We start from the raw sequence: 23,743 nt of genomic DNA on the forward strand, positions 1-23,743 counted from the left end.
TGGTAGCATCAGGACATCTCCTGGCACTGAACCATATATTACTTTCCTAGACTTTTTACAGGCCCTTTTCAAAGCCTTTATGAGAAATTCCACTATACCAAGTCCTTTTGATGCCTCTCCTACAGAATGCGCAAGGCACTGGCACTTTATTCTTTATCCCTGACCATTTTGCCAGTGAGGGACTGCTGCACAATAGCTCCTCTCCAGAGCCATAGCAGATCTCTTCCTGGATTACTACTTGGGATCACAGCTGGTAAGACTGAAAACGTGACATTTCTATGCCCTTTGCTGGGCCACATGTGGGTGACAGTGCTGCTGCTGGCTGCTATGGCAATGGAGAGCTGTGGTGTAAGGCAAGATCCAAGGTGAAGGTTTGCAGAGCTCCAGCTGCAGTATGGGAAAAGGATGAGCAGGGCTGAGAATAGATGCTTTGAAGAATCACTTTTGCTCTTGGCCAAAACAATTGTAAGTGGGCAAAGAATTGACCAAGAAAAGACTTGAGGAAAGATATGGATGCTCCAGTAAAACCTAGGTGGGAAAAGAAAGTACATGATCTGTCATGAGACCCATCAGCAAACACTTAACCCCTTTGGGAACACTTCACCTTTTGGAGTGGCTTCATATCTGACCTGAATTTTGTATTATGTAGCTGCAACATTTTGATGGGGTGCAAGGCATTCAAAAGTCAGACTTGGTGCTTTGCCAGGTCATGAGCCACAGCCCTTCAGCCCACCGTGCTGTCACATCTGCATGGCATAATGCAGGAGCCAGGGATGGTGGGCAGACCCCACAGCTCTATGGCACTGCTCTGTAAACTGCTCTTCAATTTTCTCTCCTGTATCTTCTACAATAGATTGTAAAGCACCATTGTGAAAGGGAGTCATTAAATAAATAAAAGCAGGAAACTGTGTGTCATCGAGCTTCTCGCTTCTGTCAGGGAGGAGAGGAGTGAAGGAGAGGTGATAATGACAGCGGCTGCCTCCAGGGAGGGAGGTGGAGGCAGCAGTGGAGGGGGCGGAGAGCTCAGATTATGGTGAAGGGAGAAAAAGGATACAGCATAGTCAAGTGAGAATAGATAAATGTCAAGCAAACAAAGAATTTATTAGAAGTGAAACAAAGTTGAACCACCAAAGCCTTCACAGCTATAAAAATGAGGAAAGGAGAAAAAGTATGAAAACATTCTCATCAATATTCCTAAAATAGGCACATGTTAGCACACTCAGAGAGGGAAAAAAGTAACAGGGAGGCTTCGATCTTGTCTGTCTCTTTCTGTGATCTAGCCAGCAGTGTGTCCACGTTCCCACGCAATGTGACTGTAATTACAAGCTGTCATCTATCAAAGCAGGACCTGGAAATTTTCATCATATTGCTCTGCAAACATAAAAGAAAAGCTGCAAAATTGTTAAAGGACTGCCTCTTCTCATCTAACTTCATCATTATGTAGCACCACAAATCTATACCTAATGAGGGTGTTTGGGTTTCCAGTGAGTAGGGCTTGATAGTATCACACAGCTAGATAAGAAATGTAATGAACATGACCAACACCTCACCAGGTTTACTGTCTCTTGATGTCTAACAGAAATTATTTCTAGTTGCTTCCTCTTTAAATGATGATCTCACACAAGGCTCTCTTTTGAATTAAAAAGTCTTGAAGCATAAGAACACATTTAAAGAACTCAGTTTTGTCACTTATTTGTGCTCCAGGGTCTGCTTCTCATTCTTTCCCCCACATGCTGATAAACTCCATGCTGACAGACAGAAGGGGCTGAACTCAAATGAGCCCTGAAAATATGTATTTCAGTGTTGACATTTACTGTCTTGGCAATGGATGTCTCTCCCTACCACTTCACCAGAGGACCAGCCAGAAACAGATAAGATTGCCCTCAATCTAAGAACACTGAAGTATTATAAATATGGTATTTGACCTTGTTAGTGCTGTGAGGTTATTGACAGTTAGAGGAGCATCACAGCTAGAGGCATAATAAAGCTTGTTGGGGACTGTGGGAAATGCAGTCTATGGCCCCAGGCTTCAACATAGCCTTGAAAGACAGAGGACAATTACTAGCTTTGAAGATCTTATAATTTGCCTCTAAGGACAAGAATCTTGTTTTGTTATACAGGGACTTTGAAGATAAAAAGAATGACCAACAGAAACCAAAGTGCAAACCCCCCAAAAAACAGCCTCCATCCCCAAAACAAAGAAACACCCACCTCAACCAGCTCTTCCTGAAATATTCAAGTGCCTGTGAACCAAACATTACAAGACCTTCCATTCTTTAGGAAAGAGACAGTATCTACTGAAAGCTTAGATCAGCCAGGAAAATAAGTCAGGAGTGTGAAACTCTCTCAGATTTAGGGGTTTCAGTCCCATTTTTATCTGGAAGGCTTTCATTAAAACATTCTTCCTTGAAGATGCTCTTAGTTACTGATCATCTTGCCATTGTCCCCAATAAGACAAAGATACATAACCCTTGAGCACAGATCAGGTGAAATTACTGTGATAAGCAGAGGGCAGAAGCCCATGCCAGTGTAGAAGAACCACAGGGAGAAGCAAGGGTTGAGCAGAAGGTGCTCACAGAGGTCATTGGAGGTAACTGATTAGCTCAGGAAGAGCCAGGAAAGAGCTATTCTTACGCCCATTCAATATTCAGCACTATCAGATGAAAAGGCAAGCCAGCTGGTGTCCGGCGTGCTGCTCATTATTCACAAGTTTTACAAGCATATTTTTCATTCCACCATCCAAGGTTTTAAAGAGCGAATTGAATAGTATTGCATTCATGGCAGATCTCTGCAGAGCCCCACTCAGTACATCTCATCAGTTTTTCTGTGAAGTGCTGAGAGCAGTTTTCCCCAACAATTTTCACTTGGGTTACAGTAGCAGCATTTAGACCATGATGTTACTATGTCACAATATCACAAGTCTTAGTGAAATTAGAATAAATGATATCTGCCACTCTCTTTTACTTGTAAAATCTGTACCCTAGTATAGAAAGGCATCAGACTGATTACAGTCCATACTGATTTTTACTTTCCACCCCTTTGCTCAATAATGGTGATCCAGGATTTCTTTTAACCACGGGTCTAAAAATTTTCAGCTCACATTTTTTAAAATCTGAATCTGAGTGTATGTTACCTGTAAATGCAAATTCTCAAAGACAACTCCTAAAATTGCCTAGGGCCTCTAGGTACTCTGAGAAGCCCAGCAATTTTGACATCTAACTAATCCAAGCATTCTCTACCCCTTTCTTTCCCAGTTGCAGCTTCTACCCTTCCTATGAACGTACTCCTTGTTCTTTGTTATTTGTACAACACTCATTACTGTTTTTAGTTGGATTGGCTGCTCTTCTGATTTTGCCTCTGTATCCTTGTGCTAATTACACTCAGCAAACTGGCCTCCTAGGTTCCCTTTTTTTTCCCCCCGTTTTAGCTCTGTTGAAAAGTTTGTGGTTAAGTTGGGTTCTTATTACACTTATTTTATTCCACTTTGGGGTAGTTTGCAATAATGCCTTTATCACAGCTTCTTTCAAAAATTGTTATGAGTGCCTCTTACTGCTTCAGTTCTGTTGTGACACTTTTGAAAATGAATAGTATCAATAATAGTCTCACTAAGTGAAATTTGAGCCTCTGTCTCTGGACGAGAGAAAGAGATTTGGAAACCAGTAAGAGCAAATAATCAGTTGTGTGGGATTTCTTCTCAGCAAGGTGGCTTCTTTATTTCATATGACCTTCCTGTTTCTTAACAAACTATTCATGCCATGTAAACGATAGCAGCCTACTGAGGCTCCTAGCAGTCTCTCAGTTCCCTCCTGTGATTGAAATTTGGGTTGAAATACAGTTTCCTTAAATCAGTATTCAATTATAGTGGCAATAGTAAAAACACAAACATCTGGGAACAACCTGAGTATAGATCTATAGAAATACAAATCAAAATATGGAATAACCAATCATATGGGTTGGCTTATTCTTATTAAAGGGGACAAGTTGCTAATTCTTATTTCTTATTCTTATATAATTGAAGTATAATAAATGAATGGAATAAGCTTACAACATTATCTTTGAAATCATATAAAAATATTACAGAGATTTCCCACCACAACATTTTCTATTTCAGAAATGAAGATATGATTCTAAAGTGAGTATTTTCTGCCAAACATGAGTAGATTTCCACGGTGAAGTCTTAAACCCTTGAAAAGGAAGAAAGAGGAAAAAAGATAATGGAACAGCTAATAAACTTTTAAAGATAGTAAAAAAAAAAAAACCAAAACCCACTGCCTATCATAATATTGTAGCACAAACTACCTTTTAAAACCAGTTATCAATGAATGATGCACTTATCATTCAGGCTGGAAGCATGCATTAAACTCATACTTGAGTATTCTCCAAAGGAATATGTCTAGACATTTGAAATGTAGTTTATTGGCCTCTCAATCAGCTGAAGCCTAAGTATGATACATCTGTCATCAAACATGGCAACAAATATTAGCATCTGTGATTCATTGTTGCTTTTTGCCGTAATTCAGTTAATGATGACCATATATATTTTGATCATCTCAGTGAATTCAATTTAACTCATTCATATTATGCCAAGGAACCATAACAATTATATTGCAAGAAGAGGGAGAAAAAGATGACAGAGGAAAATTTCCAGGCAGCAAATTTTTAAATTAATCTCTTGTTCCTTATTCATTATTAATACAAGTAATTTTAGAACAAAACATAGGAGGAACTTTTATTATTAGTTGCTCACTTCAGCTTGCTAGGGTTATGTCCATTTTTAAACATTTTCTATTTTCCTGGTTAATTAAAAATTAAAAAATAGATGGGCTAAATGTGACAGAAGATAACTGAACCTCTCACATTATTAGCATTTTACTGAAGGAAAAAGAACCTGAATGAGTAAAGTCTTCAGATGTAAATCTATGCCTTTATTTAGATATTAAATAAATTATAATAAAAGTGGAAAATCAATCGGACAGACTAACTAAATGAATTGCATAGCTGGAAAGCAATGTGGGTTTCTTTATTTTAAGAAACCATCTTTCAAGTCAAGTATAGTTACAAGGAGACACCCTGAAGCTGGTCTGCAGACTGGACATCGACAAATAAAAATCCAGAGAGCAGAAATCCCTCCATCTGAGAGAGTCAGAAACTAGAAAGGAAACTTTCATCATAGACTGAAGAACAAGTAGTAAGTTATGAATTAGGAAAAAGCCCTCAGTGCAAATCATATCAATTTTGAAGTGAATAGAGACAGAAGGACTTTGCCAGATAGTTGAAAGTTTTTTATTGGCTAAAGAGCTCTTGAACAGTAACTGGTGACACGAAAGATGTCCTTTGGGAAGTCATTTGGGGATTAAAAAAAAAAAAAAAAAAAAAGCTGAGCTGCATCCACCTTTGCCATGCTGCTGTGAAGTTTAGCACCTGGGAAAATCAGATAACTGAGTTCAGAGTTGAGTGTGAAAAAGAAACCTTCACTGCAATATGCAAAATCTCTCATTTCCTAGAAAAGCCCTCTTCAATTTCCACAGAGCCACTGTGCTGTCTCATGTCAGAATCTATTCAAATATGACACCTATGTAAAAAAATAGTTCACAATAAATAGTTCTACTGGCAGACAAGTGTCATTGTTTCCCAGGAGAAGCCAGTTAAAGGATGAAGGTAACATGAAGATGTAGTGAGTCCCATTTGCATGAGCATAATCCATGTTATACTTCTAAGTGACTGAAATCAAACCTCTGCAGTTAGAATTTACACATATATACTCCAGACAGCCACAGGCAACTTAATCCTCATAAATTCTGATCTGAAGTACTGCTAAGAAGGAAATCCCTAAAACGAAACTTGAAAGTGTTTAGCATAATTTATATCACTTATTCTGGATGGATATTTGTCCTACTCACTTCCTTGCCTTGTCTACCTTCTTCCTGCCTCCTCTGGCTCCCAGTCCTAGAAGCATCCTGAGAATGCTGTTACAATAATTATTGATTGCCTCATCCTCAAAGGAGCAGAGCAATCTGTGTGCAGTGCTCCTATCACATTCAGATCAAGGGAGGCCAGTGCCTTCCCATCAATCAGTTTTGCCATTTCAAAAATGTAAGTAATGATTGCACTCATATTCAATCCTGAAGAATATCACACCCAAATCTGCAGTAAGTTGGTGGGAGCAGCAACATATTTGAGCTTGTACTCTTAATGTTTAGCAGGTACACAGCACACATGCAATATAGTACAAAATCCATCAACCTAGCACAAATAACAGAAGAGTGAAAAAAAGGTAAAAGTTTTGCAAGGGCTACTTTGTCCTGAACTCAAGTATTCCATTATGGGCTTGACCTAAATTGTACAGCAAACGGAGAGGATTCTGGACATCCTTCAGCAGCTTCAGCTAAATTAAACATGAACATGAATAATGCCCTGGGGCTGTGCATTCTCTGGGATGCCACAGGCATGGGACTTGCAGAGTATCCACCCTTGTGGCAGAATTATGTTCCAGATTCTAATTAGCTGAGTTTCCTCTGTCAAGATTTTCCTGTGAAAGCCTCCCACAGTAAAAACACTTCTTAAAAATGTTCTGCTGCAGCAGATGAAAATAAATCTAGCTAATGAATTTTCAAAAACTTTCTTTGGAAGAACATAATTTCAAGGACTACAATCATTCATTCCAGCTACATGGTTCATGAACTCAAAACCATCATGTCCAAGTACTGCATGTTCTCGTCTCTCCTAACTGCCATATGCTACTAAGTCATTTAATTTTATACTCACTCTCCTGGCTCCAGGCTTCATGGGCAGATGGCTGTTTGCCACCTAATCAAATTTGCACATCAAGGGCATCCCAAGTGAGGTCTTTTATAGAACTGTATCCTCCTTTAGTTCTTCTTTTCTTGCATATTTGCACATCAGTACAAACTTGTACTATCAAAAGGTTCATGATTTCCAGATGTAAGTCACTCTTTCTTCAATTAAGCACAACATAGTATAAAGAGTTCTTATCCTATTCATTCTAAAATACAATTCAGTACCTTGGAACTTCACAGCATACCCACACAGTCCTTAATATCCCTTTTGGTTCTATTAAGGGTCTCCCCTTCCATGGTACATCTATTAATTATTATTAATTAATAATGCACCTTGACTCCTGCAATCGACAATTTTTGCTATACTGCACCAAGATTGATGCAGTATCTGTATTTGAATGCCTTCTAATATTCTTCAACTGCATATTGATAAAGCTGAATTTTCATGGATCAGCTCATCTGAATGTAGGCTTGTGGCTGCTGCCTTTGATAGACTCAAGCTCAGACTTGCATTTGATTCTCTGGAGCATCATATTAATCAGACAGGAAAGTTCTCATATTAGTAACTGTGGTATTTCTTCAACCCTCTGTGACCTACGTTGCCTCACCAAATTGGTTAGATTTTTCGCTCATGCTTTTATCACATTTTCCTGCCATGATTACTTGTTGCTTTACCCATCACATCATTAAATACTTGTATAGGCATGCATCTCATCTGTCTGAATGCACAGCAGGTTAGGGTTAGCCTGGCACTGACAAAACACTGTTTCACAAACCTGTGCAATACTTCCACTTAAATAACACTGCTTTCTTTGGCATGATATCCTCAGTTTATCCCTTCTAGAACACGTTTTACAGACAACAGAATAGGTAACAAGAAACAAGACCATCTACATTGAGAGTGATTAAACCCTCCACTTTACACCTTTTTCTCTAAATAAGGAACAGTGTAGTAATTTTTAATATTGCCATCAACAGCTACAGGAAAAAACCTCACCCTGTTAAGATTCACAAGATAAACAAAGCTGTTTAGCATGAATATTTTAAGGATACCTAAACCAGCTTTGTAATCTGTACTAAAAAGAACCAATCAGCTGTCCAATACCACTTATTTTAAGATAACACATCTGGAAGATTGTAATCTGAATTATTTTCATGGAATTGTGATGGTATATATTATTGTATTGACACTGCAGATGCCAAATAGAATAAAAAGTGGAAATTAAGAGCTCTCTACACTAGTTACTTCTAAATGTTCATACCAACATTTAATACATCCTACTTTACATGTCATGTTCTCCATCTAGCTTTTCTAAGCAATTTAATATTTTGTACCAGGAAAGAGTAGAGCCAAACAGCATGCACGCACAGCTCACCTTCCCATGTCACAATAAATCATCTCTGCAGATTAAGAAAGGGCTATCCCAGAGAACACCGTGACCCAGAAGCCAAAGATAAATTGTTTACAATTTGTTCCAGACATCACCTATTTAGCTACACATAGTCCTTCATATTTACAGCCCTTTCTATTGCTCTGCTGAGACCAGTAACCTGAATATGCCAAGAACATAGTGGGACCCTGCTAACCATGGACTGAATTTACTCCAGCGTCTCATAGCCACAACGGTTTAACAAGTGCTGCACAGGCACAGTGAGAGTAATACCATTTATAATCAGCTAAGCTAATCATCCTTATCCCCCTTCCACAGCCGCTTCTTCCCCAAGGACAGATAAAAGTCATCTTTTGAGACACTACTTGGTTACCCATTAAAATAGACAAGAGGTCTCATAACCGAGAAAGCAGTATTTTGACAATTTTCAAGCTGTTTTGAAAATACAAAAGACAAAATCTAGTAAGTGGATGCTTGCAGAAAGATCCGAGTCTTGGACGCTATTTAAAAAAATTAAAATTGCCACTTAATGTAAATTTCTCTATGATCAGAGGCACAATATATATATATATATATATATACTCTAAAACTAACATTCAGCTTGCTAGCCTAAGCTAGGACCCCACGGTACTAAAATAAGCCCAAACCAACACAAAAATCCTCATCCACAAACCCTTGTGGTTTTTCTAACGATAATGGGCGGGTGTTCTAGGAGGCATTTTTTCTTCTTGTCTCTTTTGGTAACATGGTTATATAGCCTCATCTGTCTGGCCCAGAGCCATGGAGCCACCAAAGCTATTTTCTGCTTCCTGAGCTGATGCTTGAGGGTCCCAAACTGACAAAAGCACCACTCTATTGCTTAACTTTTGAAAACTAATTGCTTCCTATTGGCCACATTTAAATTAGAAGCCTAGCTAGCACCTCATTTAGCTTCTCAACACTCAGATGGAAAACTGAAGCTATGCTGCTTGGAGTAGGTGAGGTTAGGCACAAACAGGAGCAGATCCCTTGGCATTCAAAGATCAAAAAGGGACTTAGTCGACAAGCTTTGGGCTTCTTTCAGAATGAGGCAGCTGCATCAGGGAGTGCTGCAGGCAAAAACTCTGGATTTAAGCAAGCAAAACAAATAGTCATGCTATCTAACTTAATGTCTATCTAATGCTAGTGTTCTGAATTTCTCACCTAGAGATGCTTCATTATCTTGACAACAATTAATAGAAACTTAAAATGATTCAGGAAACCAAAGTCCCTCTAGGACCTCTTTTAGGCTCCAGATGCGTGCTTCTTTACCTTTAGTCTCAGCCAAAAACTGTAAGCATTGCTAAACAACAGAGGTTCAAACAGTTAAGAAAACTGTTAAATTATTTAAGGTAAGGAATTCTAGATGCAAATTCTGCACAAAAGCAGGCTCATTCTTATCTGGTTCTTTTCTTACATCACCTGCCACAAGCAACGTTATGCTTGGAACAAAAGAGAAAGGAGAAACACCACTGGGTCAGTGTTAATAGTCTGGACTGAGCTACTGCTTCATGCTGACAAAAGCAAATCCTATAGGGAAAGCAGTGAGGCAGAAGCACCAGAGTAGAAAGATATATCAACATGCTTCAGCTTCTGGAACACTTGAAAGAGTACTGTATTAGGTCACTACAAAGGTCAGTTTTGCTTTCACTCTTCCTGATAAGACACGAGTAGCAAATGTGAAACAGTGAAGTGTCTAAGAATAAACAAATCCTAAACTGTTACTGTCTCTGTATATTTTATAGTTAAGAGATAGCCAGTAATTTAGGATATTTCTGAGTGGAGACTGTATTTAAAATAGTTTTTAGAAACATCACATTCCACATGTAAGTTTAATCCTTTTGACCCTATGACCCCAAAAGAAAAGTGTCCTCGCAGCAAGTTCCACTACTACATTACACAGTGTAATGAAAGACAAGTTTGAAACATCGAAAAAAATGACTTCATTGAAATCTTAATTCTTACAAGTGTATTAGTTTGGGTTAAATTAACAAGGCAGGAATTATAAAATATAGTTATTTTTAATTTCCCAAAACCCCACCCCAAAACTACGTACAAAACCGACAGAATTACTTACAGGTTCTGTTCGGTCATGAATTCTTCCAGGATGCTTAACGGCAATTTTGACACAATTTAGAGAGTTCAGAGACTGGAAAAAGCTATGACACAAATAGCTTCATCATTTTTGATGCAAACAGAACTATAAGTCTTAAAAAAAATGTTTCAAGACTGAACTAATCACTACATTGCTTTTAACTTGAAAGCGCTATGAAGTTTATATTGTATACAGGCTATATATACCATGAAATGCACAGCAAGTTACTAAAACTGTGAATAAGGCAGAAAATCATCATCTTAATATCTTTTGGAAAACAGATGATTCCACAAAGCAAGTTGATGTGACAGTAATTTATTATACTGCTGTATGAAGACTTAAAATATTAGTACAACGATAAAGGTTCAAAGTCAACCCTATGCAGAAGAATCAGTGAAAAAATTCATATGCTACTACAGGACTACCGAAACATTGCTTCCAAACAGGCAATAAACGGACCAATGTGATGCTAACGTAAGTGATGCTAACAGTGATGCCAAGAGGAACTCCTCTTACAAAAAACAACTTGGGAAACTCTCTTATGGAAGATTTCACTCACAGATATTTCTCTGGATTCAAGTGTAGAAATATGTAATTTTCTTAAGAAGCTGCCTTGAAAGAAATTTTGAGAGAGAGAGATATCAAAATATTGAAGGTTCACGGGACAGAGTAGAACTACAACACGATTTCTAAGTATCTTCAACAAATCTGTATTACAGATAATTTTGTAGCACTTTACAGAATGTACACTATATAAATTATATATGCATATACATCAGTATTATTTCAATCACTAAGTTCTTCCTCATCACTGAAATAAGCACTTTTCTTTATCCGTGGACGCTTGGAATCATCTGCAATTGAGGATTCCCCTGCAGTCTGTGTCCATCTTTGTTGTTCTTCCTCAATTTTGGCTTGCTACAATGAAAGGAGAAGTATTAGCTAGGATTAAGAAAAATTAAGATGCATTACAAATAATAACACTAAATATTAATATGCACTGAATTATTTAATGTTGAAGAATTTAAAAGGTTTATCTCAATTTCCAGATAAACTGTGTGATGAATTCACTAGAAAACACTTCTGAAAAGAAGTTTTGCGCTCCAATGTTAACTGCAGCAGTTCAAGCCTCTGTAATGAAGCACCCTCTGGGTTCAAAGAGGGGAACCTTGCCTATGGCAAACTTGCAGAACGACAGAGCAGATGAGATCTGAAGAAAAGAATGCACTGTGTTTTAAACTGACAGTACTGAATCAGCTTTGCTCCACTAACAATTCTGTCTGTTGTCTTTTGTGGTCATTCAGGGAAAGGGTTAAAGCTATTCCACTAAAGGTTTAAACAGATGATTCTGATATTTACTGGAAATATGCTATCCCAGCTAAAATCTTTGGATGGCACGAGAAATGGAAAGGTTTTACTTCCAGTTGTGGAACTTTCAGAGGAGATGGGGGACGATTGTGCATATTTGCATCTTTTTTTTAATACTACATTATGTCAAGGTGTAGCACTCATTACAGTCATATCCAGAACAAAATTATCTTAAAACTCTCAAGCTTTTTTTTGTGGGGGAACAGGGTCACATGGGGAACAGCTGTGGAGTAGGGAGCCAAGAAATGTGAACATCAGGTCAGGCTTGGTCTGTGTACTGAAACAAAAGCCTGTAAAGAAATATTAAAGAAGACAGTAATACAGGTGTCAGACCTTCTATCTACACAGTAAAAAACGCATTATGTATGTTTAGAAAGGCCTATTTCAGGCAAAGGAAGTGCTTCAGGAATAGACATTGTTCAAGGTTATTCTAGAGTGAGGGCAGAGGATGGAGCAGTTAAGAGAGGAAAGAGCGATTTGTGAACAGAAACACTAATAGATCATCACAGCAGAGATGTCAGAAAAATAAAAGCGAGTGAAAGGAGCTTGAAGGAAATAAAAAATTGCAATGCACAAACATGGCAGTAGTGAAACAGTAAAATACCCATAAAAACAAACAACCCCCCTAACCAAACAACAGTCCACCCATGCCTGAACATGCCTGCAAAAAGAAGAAAGCAAATATAGTTACAACTACTGCCAGGCAAGAGTGTCCTGAGTGCTACAGAGTGGACGGACCTAAAGCCTTCAAAAAGCAGCTAAAAAAGAAAATAGAGCAGCATTTAAATAATGATAAATAATAAGTATGCAATGCTTCCAGTTTGTACCTGAAAAGCTATGGCTTGGCTGAGGCTATCTAGAGCAGGGTCTTCTCCTTCCTCTTCACTTTCTTCTTCCTCCTCACTTCATTGTGCAGAGAGAGAAAAATATATATAGCTTTATTTTAAGTGTCCAGTATGAAAAACCTTCCTAAAAGTAGTAACATGTAAATAATCACACATACATTTCTTCTGGCTCAGCTATTTTCTTTCTCTTCTTCTTTTCTTTTTTCTTTGGTGGCTCTCGCTCTCCTAGCATATTTTTAGGACAAGCATAACTTAAGTGGCCTGCTTCCTTGGAGAAAAAGAAATATTGCTTAACAGAAAGCATTACAAACAACTATATATTAAAACATATAATGAAGAAAGTTTATGTAAGACAGTTCACAGGGAAAAAAAGGTAAGTAATTAGTAAGAATGCTGAATTAGCACACAGAAGACAAACTCTTCTCTAAGCTTGCCATGGAAACATAAAGATTGGTAGTGATATGCACATTTAACTGCAAATTGAGAAAAGCTATGAGCAAAGTAGATTCTCTTTTGCTCCTGCAAGAGCTGAATACACTACAGTAGGGTTATAGTCAAGACAAAGATATAAACCTCAGCATTAACAGTTTAAAAAATGGAGACAAGTCAAACATTTTTGCTGTCCAAGTATCAATTTCCTATGCTATTATGTTCAGGAAAAGCAAGGAATTGCCTAAAAACCACACTTGTATAAAACCAGTTGTTTCCAATATTTATTTTACTTCTAACTATATAATGAATTTCCAAAGATACAGCAAAAGCAGCTATTTTGAAGCAAAAACTAGGTTCTTGAAAATGGTACAACTGTTATGCAAGTTGATAACATCAACAGGAGAAAGAAAATTCAAAAGCCCCCAATTTTAACAGGATTAACAATGGCCAAACTGAAGAAATGAGGTAGGATTCTGTGCTGGTTTTGGCTAGGGTTAATTTCCTTTGCAGCACTGGTATGGGGGTTTGCATCTGTGCTGAAAACAAGTGTTAATAGAGAGATGTTTTACTTATTGCTGAGAAGTGCTTAACACAGATCAAGGCATTTTCTGCTCCTCTTTCCACCCCACCAGCAAGTAGAGGGGGGTGCACAAAAAATTGTGGGGATACACAGCCAAGAAAGCTGACCCCAACTGACCAAAGAGATATTCCATACTATATGACATTATACTCAGCATATGAAGTTGAGGGGAAGGTTGGAGCAGGGGCTGCTGCTCAAGGATTGGCTGGGCATAGGTCAGTTGGTGGTGAGCAATTATTGTCATTTTCATGTGTCTTTCTTGGGGTTTATTTCTTTGCTATTTTACTTTTCATTACAATTTATGTAATTATGTTTCAATTATTTAACTGTTTGTAACTCACTTTTACCCTTCCAATTCTATTTTCCCTATCCTGCTGCGGGAAGAGTGAACTAGTGGCTGTGTGGTGCTTAGTTGCCAGCTGTGGATAAGCCATGACAGTCAAAAGATGGAATATGTAAGTTAATCTCTGGTTTTACTCACCCCACATTCATAGCACTTAGATTTATCAAAGTAGTTACGCCTGCGAATGAATTCTGCTGCTCTTCCATTATCAATGGCAATACTTGCTTTTATTACTCTTCCAAACAACTACAGCAAATTAGGAAAAAAAAAAAAAAGAAAAGTAAATATTTTGGGATAGTAAACCCAATCCTCCCACCATATCAATTCCCACAATTTACCTGTTTGTTATTAAGTGCCCGAGAACAGTTTTGTGCAGATTCTTTATCCAAAAACAAAATAAAGGCGACTCCTTTGCTCTTCCTGGTGTCTTTGTCTTTCATAATAGTAACTCTGAAAATGTACAACCACATTATTGATACAGTAATAGAGGCGTCTTTCCCTTAAACATCTCAGTAGGATCTTAGCTTTGTTATATAGCAGAAAGGGAAGTGTATTTAAAGCTCAATAAACAGAACTTCAGAGGGACATCTAACTTGGCCACATGCTCATAGGAAGACTTAAGAAAAGTATATGCAGTACTGTTCTACAAATACTTCCAACTGGACTCTACACAGGTCATGGATGCATATGTTATTTCACCTGAGATAGAAGGTCAAAATCTTCAGCCTAAAACTGACATCAACAGCTCCAGTAGCACACTGAGAACTTCAAGACAGATTTTGACTCAGAAAAAAAAAAAACCAACACAACAAAAAAACCCAGATAATGAAAAAGATTAAAAGAGGTAAAGGCAGGGGGGAGCCCATACAACCTTAATTCTTTCAGTTTTAACATCAATTGTATTTAGCCCAATAAAACCGAAACAGTGGGAAACAGGATGTCAGTGAGCATGTATGTGAAAAGGTCAGGAATAAATTCTCCTTGTGCCCACCACAGCTAGCAAAAGGTTCAGCCATAAGGCAAACCAAAATTGTAACAACATTTAAAATAAAACCCAACACACAAACCCTCCTGCAATGTAGAAGGCCTAGCAGAGAAATTGTGTAAGAGAAATAAAAGCTCAGTAAAGAAAGCTCAGTAAAGAAAGCTCAATTTCCCCCCAAATACATGCATGGAAAGATAAAGCTCAGAATATTTTTTTTACCAAAGCCCCTTGGACAAGGATATCTCCAACAGACAGTACTGAGTTCCAATGATTCTATTAATTCTTTTGCCAAGTTACTTTTTCAACGGAACTCTAATATGACTCTCAGGCTTCTCACCAGGATATTGAATGTACCAGTTAATAACACAGGCAGCGAAAGAAAGAAGTGTGACAAATATTTTAAAAGTCAGCAACTTCTTGGAGCCCTAGGAAGTTTGATTTCTCACTGAACAAACTGAGTTGAAATCATAATAATCAGGATATACTGGGGTGAGAAATGCAGTACAGAAGAAAAGCCAGCATGATTCTGTTGAGTCAAGACACACTTCAGAAAATAGTCTATTAAAGCTTATTTAATTCAGTTCAAGCTGACCTAGATGGCATTGGAAAGCTCTCTGCAAAGTGTTTTAAAGTCCCTGAACAAAGACTCTACAGAAATCAAGCTAATATTTGAAAAGATTTTTCTTGGGAATGCGTGACTAGTTACAAATAGGAAAACTGATCCTTGTTAGTCTCAATTTCACAGCAAAATGGGAAGCAGTAAAACACCCAATTATCTGCACTGTTCATAGTCATGGTCAGCTTGCAAAGGGGTGAAAAGGAAACAAATCTTGCTATATACAAAATAAAAAGTAAAAAAAAAGGCAGTATTTTACACATGGTATTCTGTGATTTTTGCATTTGTTTTAACTTCTAGCAGGGACTAGAGAAAACATCAGGAATCACTAGGTATCAGCAAGTGAATTTTTTGCAAAAGGGTGTGGGAAAACAGTAACAGCACAGATAGCATTGCATATTCTAAACTGGGTACTTCCACAAAGGATGCAGTACAGCACTTCTTCACAGGTATCTGAGAACACTGTTTCTGTTATCTATGACAGTGACAAAAAGCTAGAAATTATTTAAAAATGGGAAAAAAGAAAGAGAATGCTGCTATGACACCTTTAAAATAAGCAATGCATCATACAGCCAATACTTCAAACAATTCTTATTCTCCTCTTATACAAGTTCAAAATCCAAGACAGTAAGAGAACCTTACTCCCAAATTAAGAGTATAGGTATATAGCCAAATGAAAACAGGGAGGTCAGAAGTGTCAAATTTAAAGAGAAGAGGCACCTCAATGGATAAACACCTGGTTAAATGTTGTTACTACAATGAACTAAAACAGGTCAGACACTCCATTCTGGAAACAACAGAGACTGTAGATGTCCAGTTGTACTGATCACTGCATGTCTACCAGAGCCCCACAAAAGGGTTTTCCTCTCAGTCAATTTAAAAAAGATATGTTTTTCTTATGTTGCAGTCTGGCTTTTCCTACCATTTGTCACCTGGAACACCTTACTGAAGCCTTGAAAACTTTGGATTTAACTACATGTCTCAGATTATTATAGCAGCTACTGCAAGTTAGAGTAAATATTTACTGATGTAGGGTCAAAAAGCGAAAGTCTTGAGTTTTATTACTCGGAGTCTTTTAAGAAAATAGAGAAACAAAACATCAAGTTCCTTACTGTAGCATTTATTTCTATCATTTGACCATTGAGGCAGGTGTTCATAAGTACTGTTCATGAATATCCCACATATTAAAAGTCATTACTATGCAGCCCTACATCTGATCTTAAATATTAAACAGTCACAATAGCAAGTCCCTTGAGAAGCACAAATAGAGGAATTATACATTGCAATTGTGGGAACTATTTGTGGGAATCATGACATCTAGTTCACCAAGGTAGAACCTCCCACTTTTAAACTTACCCACTTGTGTCCCAGGCAGTGTTCAGGGGAAGGAGCACAATGCTCACTAAAACAATTTTGTTTCAACTAATTCAGAGAAAGACCATTTGCATATAATAACATTCTGCTTGCTCTTAAGAGGTGGTTAGCAAAGCCTGTCCCCAGCACAAAAGTTCTTACATTATGTGTGCATCTGAAAGAACTTCCAGTTGTTAAATTTATACTTTATTAAAAATGAACAGGACTTCAACAGAGTTCCACATTCCTACTTAAATTATAAAAAGCACAAGACCTGCAAGTGAAGCAAGACATAAAATATTTAAAACGAAAGCTACAAAATCAGTAGGCTGTATCAGGTCACTTACTTGACAACTTTCCCATACTTGGAAAATATCTGAAATATAAAACAAAATAAAAGCTTAACAATAGAAAATTACATTGCATTAGTAATAAATTCATCAAGACAAATTGCTAAGATTTTTTTGTATTTACACTCAAAATTGTTGTCAACAAGTTTACTCTGAACAATGCAGCTCTTAAAAAACTTACCCTGTATAGATCATTGTTTGTCAAAGCGAAGGGTAAATTGGACACATACACTGTGCTTTTGCTTGGTGCCAACCCACCACTCATTTTTCTGATGGAAGGGGAAAGAGAGAAGAGTTAAATTGTATGTAACAAAGATCAATTCAAAAACAGTTGCAATCTAGCTCAGACAGTCAGGATAAAGCATAGCTTTCATTTCAATCATTTTACATGAAAATTGCATTTGTCTCTTCATGTGCTACAGAAGATATACATTTCTTTTTTTTCTCTCTGGATCCAAAGCATATTTTTGCTGTATGAAAGTCCATTTGTAAGTCATGGAAATACAGACCTAGGTTGGTGTACTTAAAATAAACCTCTGTTGATTTGTGCAGTAAAGAAAGATTTAGGTCCAGGGAGAAATGATTAATGCCCATTTATTAAGCTTTATGTTCTATATCTGAAGTTGACCTTTGTTCCAAGTACCTGCATGATCTGATTCTTTATATAAATTTCAGTTCTGATGCATTCAAAACACAGTAAATCACAATTGGTTAGGGAAGGAAAAAAAAAAAAAGCTTCCCTAAAGCAGAGTCCTAATTATTGTGGAGAGGGGAAGATAATACACTGACTTTATAATGTATCTAAGATGCTAAAGCAGCAAGGATTTCCTCCTCTATCTGTTGCTCAGGCATCTACACCACTATGCAACTGCAAGCGTGCAGAGTTGGTCTTGGCCAGTATCCACCCGAGAGGCAAAGCACTCCCCCCACCTTCTCTTCTTGATTAAGCAGCTGTATACTGGCAAGAACCAGAGAAATCTCAAAGCTCTTTTCATTTCCAATCTCCTTTGAGCTCTTACAACTAAGTATGTCTGGAAACAATGAATCAGTTGAAACACACTTATAACAGCAGACAAACCATCTAATACTGGGTGAAGAGGAGCCAATCTGATTTGAAAAACAGCCTGTGTTTTAACTCCTGTTTGAACATTTCCCAAAAGTTTAAGAGGTGTTTAAGTCTGTGCAAAACTGACTTCCCTCTGATCTGTGCTGTAGCCACAGCTCAGTCCAAGAGCTTAGCGAGTAAGATTTAAGACCAGAGTAAAGCACAGCCCTTGTTAGAGGGCACAGCAAAAAATACAGCAAAACCATTCCCCACACAGTCCAATTACTACCTCCTTAGTCCAATTACTACTTCTCCTGTAGCCTCATTCCTGTCTCTTAGCACCTCTGCCCAATTTCCAACTGCTAATCAAGCCCTTTCTTCAGCAAGATCAGCTTCTTTCAAAATGCAGACAAAAGCTGATAAAGATAGGGTAAAGATATAGGATAAAGTAAAGTATTAAAAATCAACATCTGTTGTAGCACACAGTTTCTTAGGGGACTGTTTGGGTAGAGAATCTGAGCAGATTGCATGGCAAAGTGCCAACAAAGTAACTAATATCACACTCTAATCTGGCTGTGGTTCATTTTCTGGCATTTCACGACTCAGTCGTCTGAAGACCTGATATTCCCTGTAGTCACTGATTATCCAAGTGTTTTGCCTCTTTCCTGACACGCTTATTGTATCACAATTCATTTGAGTGGCAGTTTCCAAGTGATTGAATTTTGAGATTTTTCACGTTCAGAGACTGATTTTCGACATGAGCAGAAATGGCAACATAAAGGTTAAGCAAATGAGAAGAGAATAAATTTGCAGTAAGAGCCACACACTGCATCTGGTGTTATGCAGACTGGATTCATTATCCCAGATTCCTTGCTGCTTGGCATTAGTATCCTTGACAAGCCTAACCAGAGTGACTTGGCTATATGTCACGAGAACAAAGTGCAGTTATCCAGATGCACAGTGGATACAAAGGATTTAGAATCAGTCAGGGTTGGAAGGGACCTCAAGGATCATCTAGTTCCAACCCCCCTGCCATGGGCAGGGACACCTCACACTAGATCAGGCTGGCCAGAGCCTCATCCAGCCTGGCCTTAAACACCTCCAGGGATGAGGCCTCAACCACCTCCCTGGACAACCCATTCCAGGCTCTCACCACTCTCATGGGGAAGAACTTCTTCCTCATGTCCAGCCTGAATCTCCCCACTTCCAGCTTTATTCCATTCCCCCAGTCCTATCACTACCTGATATCCTAAAAAGTCCCTCCCCAGCTTTCTTGTAGGCCCCCTTCAGATATTGAAAGGCCACAATAAGGTCACCTCAGAGCCTTCTCTTCTCCAGACTGAACAGCCTCAACTCTTTCAGTCTGTCCTCATAGGAGAGGTGCTCCAGCCCTCTGATCATCCTGGTGGCCCTTCTCTGGACACATTCCAGCATGTCCATATCCCTCTTGTAACAGGGACTCCAGAACTGGACACAGTACTCCAGGTGGGGTCTCACCAGAGCTGAGTAGAGGGGGAGAATCACCTCCCTTGACCTGCTGGCCACACTTCTCTTGATGCAGCCCAGGATCTGGTTGGCTTTCTGGGCTGTAAGTGCACATTGACAGCTCATGTTGAGCTTCTTGTCCACCAGCACCCCCAAGTCCCTCTCCTCAGGGCTGCTTTCCAGCCAGTCACTGCCCAGCCTGTATTTGTGCTTGGGATTGCCTTGACCCAGATGCAGGACCTTGCACTTTGTCTTGTTGAACCTCATGAGGTTGGCTTGTGCCCACCTCTCCAGCCTGTCAAGGTCCCTCTGGATGGCATCCCTTCCCTCCAGCGTGTCTGCTGCACCACACAGCTTGGTGTCATCAGCAAACTTGCTGAGGGTGCACTCAATGCCTCTGTCTATGTCACCAACAAAGATGTTGAACAAGACTAGTCCCAGGACTGATCCCTGAGGGACTCCACTTGTCACTGGCCTCCACTGGGACATGGAGCCATTGACAGCCACTCTTTGGGTGCAGCCATCAAGCCAGTTCTTTATCCATCTCGTGGTCCACCCATCAAACCCATGTGTCACCAGTTTGGATTGGGTGGAAGCTGCCTTAGCACTGCATGACAGTACACTGCCAGTGCTCACCAATATATCGCAACAGTGGAGGAGCAAACAGCAGAGGTGAACCTCACATGGCTGTACACGACACTTCAACTCTGCTTAAAAGAGGAGAGATGCTAGTGCACCTTTTATCAGGAGACATAGGAAGCCCCATTTTAATGAACAGAGAGGATGGCATGACTGGAGAGCAGTCAGCTTGCATATTCTGCAACACCAAAATGCAACCCCCGCTCCGGAGAAGGTGATGCATCCAATGAAGTTTACTACAGGCCTGACTGCTCAGCCAATAGGAAATTACTAATGACTGCAAGCTACAGAACTGTCATTTTCAGCTGCACACCTTTTCCAGGAGCTGAAATAGTGCAGCCTGCAGCACTGTCTACCAGACAGCTGAGGTTGAGCTTTGTTTCTAGTTCCCTGGACAAATTTAAGTAAAATAGTCTTGCTGCTCCAACTGTCCAAATATTCTTAGCAATTGATATTGTTTAGGACTATTGTGACAAGATTTCTTACTTTTAATGTCTGATTTGCCAGACATGCAGAATTTTAATAAAAGAGGAAATACAACGGAAGACTGTAGCATGCTCATGTTCAAGATGGCAAAGGTTCAAATTTACCACTCCAGGAAAGAGTACATCCTCAGATCTACAGGAGGAGTTTCTCTCCTAAATAAAGGTGTCTGGGATTGTTTATAGCCATCTTAAGTCAGCACATACACTAAGAGGTTTGCACAACATTTGAGCCACTCACCTATCTAGCTGAAGACTTTGTCGTTACTGTCTTCTGCAGAACATTCAGAAATAATTTTCTATCAAAAGTAATCTCTCAAAAAGCTTGAATGTTAAAATGTAAATTTTTGTTTATCTGTTGTGAATACAGTGCTATAAATGTAGTTTTAGATCCAACTACTGTTACAATTCATCCCACCCCAATAAATCTTAATAAAATACATAATCTTAACTGATGTATTAGACTTACTTTTTTTCCCCTGGTAAAGCTATCACAAAGCCACTGTGGGGATACCAACACGACATAAACAGTAGCCTTCCTTCATTTATGAAGGCCAGCCTTGCTATAACAACTTCATGATTATTGCTCAGACATTGTATAGCTGGGGGGAGGGTTGGAGAAGTTGTGGTGTGGTAAAATAAAGTAAATTCCAGCTTTATGCTAACTCTCCAGATAAAACACATCTCATCTGGAAGCTCATCATTACAAGGTTCATAATGCTTTTATTTCAGAGACTTCCTAACTCCATAAAACTATCCAACACAAGTATTAACATATTCATGACATTCATTCTTGTGGATGACCAGTCTCTCTGCTTTATAGCTTTTCCCTATACAGGTTGACAAAAAAAATCCCCAAGACTTCCCTAAACCATCTGAGCTTTCAACTTGCTGCAGGAGATTCACTTGAGAGTTATGTACAATTTGGTTTCTATAACCTGCTAGATATCCCCCCAACATACGAAAATATTTGTGTTATATGAATGCTTTCTCTGTTCTTCAGGGTATTACCTGGTTACTTAACTTTAAAGCATCACCTGGAAGCCAGTACATTATCTCCATGGAGTTGAGCCCAGCTCCCATTAACGTAATAACATCTCTCTAATACCAATGTCTTACTTATTTAACATTTTCACATAAAAACTTCCAGGATGGAGTAGTCTCTCACTACTGTCACTTCTTGAGTTTGACCTTTTTTTGTCTTTTTCCAAAACTTGAATTAAAAGAAGTCATTCTTTGACAAGAGCCATCCGTCAGTAATGATTAAGTCTCCTTCAAAATATACTGGGTATACAAGTGTGTTTTGCTTTAATCCAGTATCTTTAATGTAGCATCTGTCACTCACATTAAGAACACCACAAGAGAAGACAATGATTAATTTCAGTAATTAGCTTTTCTACTCTGTCCCAGAATACATAAGGACATCACCTGAGGCATCAAGTGGAGTCTCAATTTACTGATATTTTCCTGAGTTAATATCAACATTCCAACTTCAGCACAAACTTTTGTGGTCATTTGTTTCTAAGTATACAACAGAAAGATCAGAATCATGATTTTATTGCTAAAGCATGTAAATTGTGATTTGATTGTTAAAGCATGTGGGTATACTACTCAAGACACACTCACTCAGGTCAGCTTGTTTGAGTTCTACTGTGACACGAGGAAATGACCTCAACTTGCACCAGGTTGGACATTAGAAGAAACTTCTTCACATGAAAGGGTTCTCAAATACTGCAACAGGCTCCCCAAGGAGATGGTTGAATCCCTATCATGGGGATGTTTGCAAAACACACAGATGTAGTGCTAAGGGACATGGTTTAGCCCCAGACTTGGTAGAGTTAGAGAATGGTTGGACTCTACATTCTGAAAGGTCTTTTCCAACCAAAATGATTCTGTGACCCCTAGCATGCCTTATTCTATTTCTGATTTAACAGCACCACAGAGCGTAGATACAAATAGACAAATCATTAGTTGCAGCAGAGTTTGACTCAAGCTTATAATCCATGGTAAAGGAGGCAGAGTAACCCATGCTCTCCCTGGTCCCAGAAAAGGATATTGACCACTTGCTACAATTCTGCGCTACCCTAGGGCCACATGATAAGCAATTAGAGCATAATCTGTTTTACCTCTACATAGTCACTTGAACAACATAAAGAAAATATAACAGAGGATCAGAATTAAGGAAATAATAAATCAGCAGAAAAACTGTAGACGTCTTTCAATCTGTCCAAGTCAAAGATGTAGACAAAAAGGATCCATGGTTTCAATCAAACTATTGATATGTAGTAATCCAATTACAAAAACGTTGGGACAAGACTGGGCAACCAGGGACTACATTATGTGCTTTAACACCACTTTCTTTTTAAAGGGATTTCCAGCATAGTCAGGATGTGAGAAGAACAGCTTGGTTCAATCGCATCTAGCATCATGCAGAACTCCACTCAGCAGGGGCAGGCCCAGGTTACCCCCTAAAAACTCAACCTAAACAAGCGATGCCATTTCAGAGGCCAGTGAGCGCTGTAAACAAACGCTCCTGCCACCCGCGGTGCCCTCCTTACGAACCACGGCCGGGCCGCCCTGCCTCTGCCTCCCTCGTACACCTGCTCCCGTGGCTACTCCCCTCAACTGGACCCAGCCCCGCAGCGTCCTACCCGTCACGGCGGGGCTCCTCAGGTGCCCATGGTGTGACGCGACACAGGACGACGGGAGGCCCCAACGGGCCGCGGCACACGCCTCAAGCACACACCACCGCCCCCCGGCCCGGCGGCGCTCTTCCGCCGACGAGCAGCGGTCAGCGCGAGTCCCAACCAATAGACGGTGGCGACAGTGGAAGGCAGCCGGAGAATGTTTCCGGCAGCGTCTGCGGAGCGCCGGAAGCAGCGGGAGGAGGCGCGGTGCTACCGGGCTAGGGCGTCTGCT

At 39.2% G+C, this 23,743-nt stretch overlaps 1 protein-coding gene across 1 annotated transcript; it reads right to left on the bottom strand.

Moving 5' to 3' along the window:
• Positions 1-10,630: 10,630 nt before the first annotated feature.
• Positions 10,631-23,527, bottom strand: ZCRB1 (zinc finger CCHC-type and RNA binding motif containing 1). Its single transcript, XM_054399688.1, has 8 exons — positions 23,476-23,527; positions 17,355-17,442; positions 17,171-17,199; positions 14,208-14,319; positions 14,008-14,115; positions 12,673-12,782; positions 12,497-12,572; positions 10,631-11,219 (listed from the first exon to the last, which is right to left on the bottom strand). The coding sequence occupies exons 2-8, from the start codon at positions 17,436-17,438 to the stop codon at positions 11,088-11,090; spliced, it is 651 nt and encodes a 216-aa protein (XP_054255663.1). The 5' UTR covers positions 17,439-17,442; positions 23,476-23,527; the 3' UTR covers positions 10,631-11,087.
• Between the last annotated feature and the right edge of the window lie 216 nt (positions 23,528-23,743).

The sequence above is a fragment of the Indicator indicator genome, chromosome 3, assembly GCF_027791375.1.
Source record: "Indicator indicator isolate 239-I01 chromosome 3, UM_Iind_1.1, whole genome shotgun sequence".
NCBI lineage: Eukaryota > Metazoa > Chordata > Aves > Piciformes > Indicatoridae > Indicator > Indicator indicator.

Coding starts and splice junctions, on each gene's coding strand:
- ZCRB1 (XM_054399688.1), bottom strand. CDS start 17,438: ATGAGTGGTGGGTTGGCACCAAGCAAAAGCACAGTGTATGTGTCCAAT. Junction 14,320..17,170: donor AAGTATGGGAAAGTTGTCAA/GTAAGTGACCTG, acceptor GTACATTTTCAG/AGTTACTATTATGAAAGACA. Junction 12,783..14,007: donor CTAAGTGCTATGAATGTGGG/GTGAGTAAAACC, acceptor TTTTTCTCCAAG/GAAGCAGGCCACTTAAGTTA.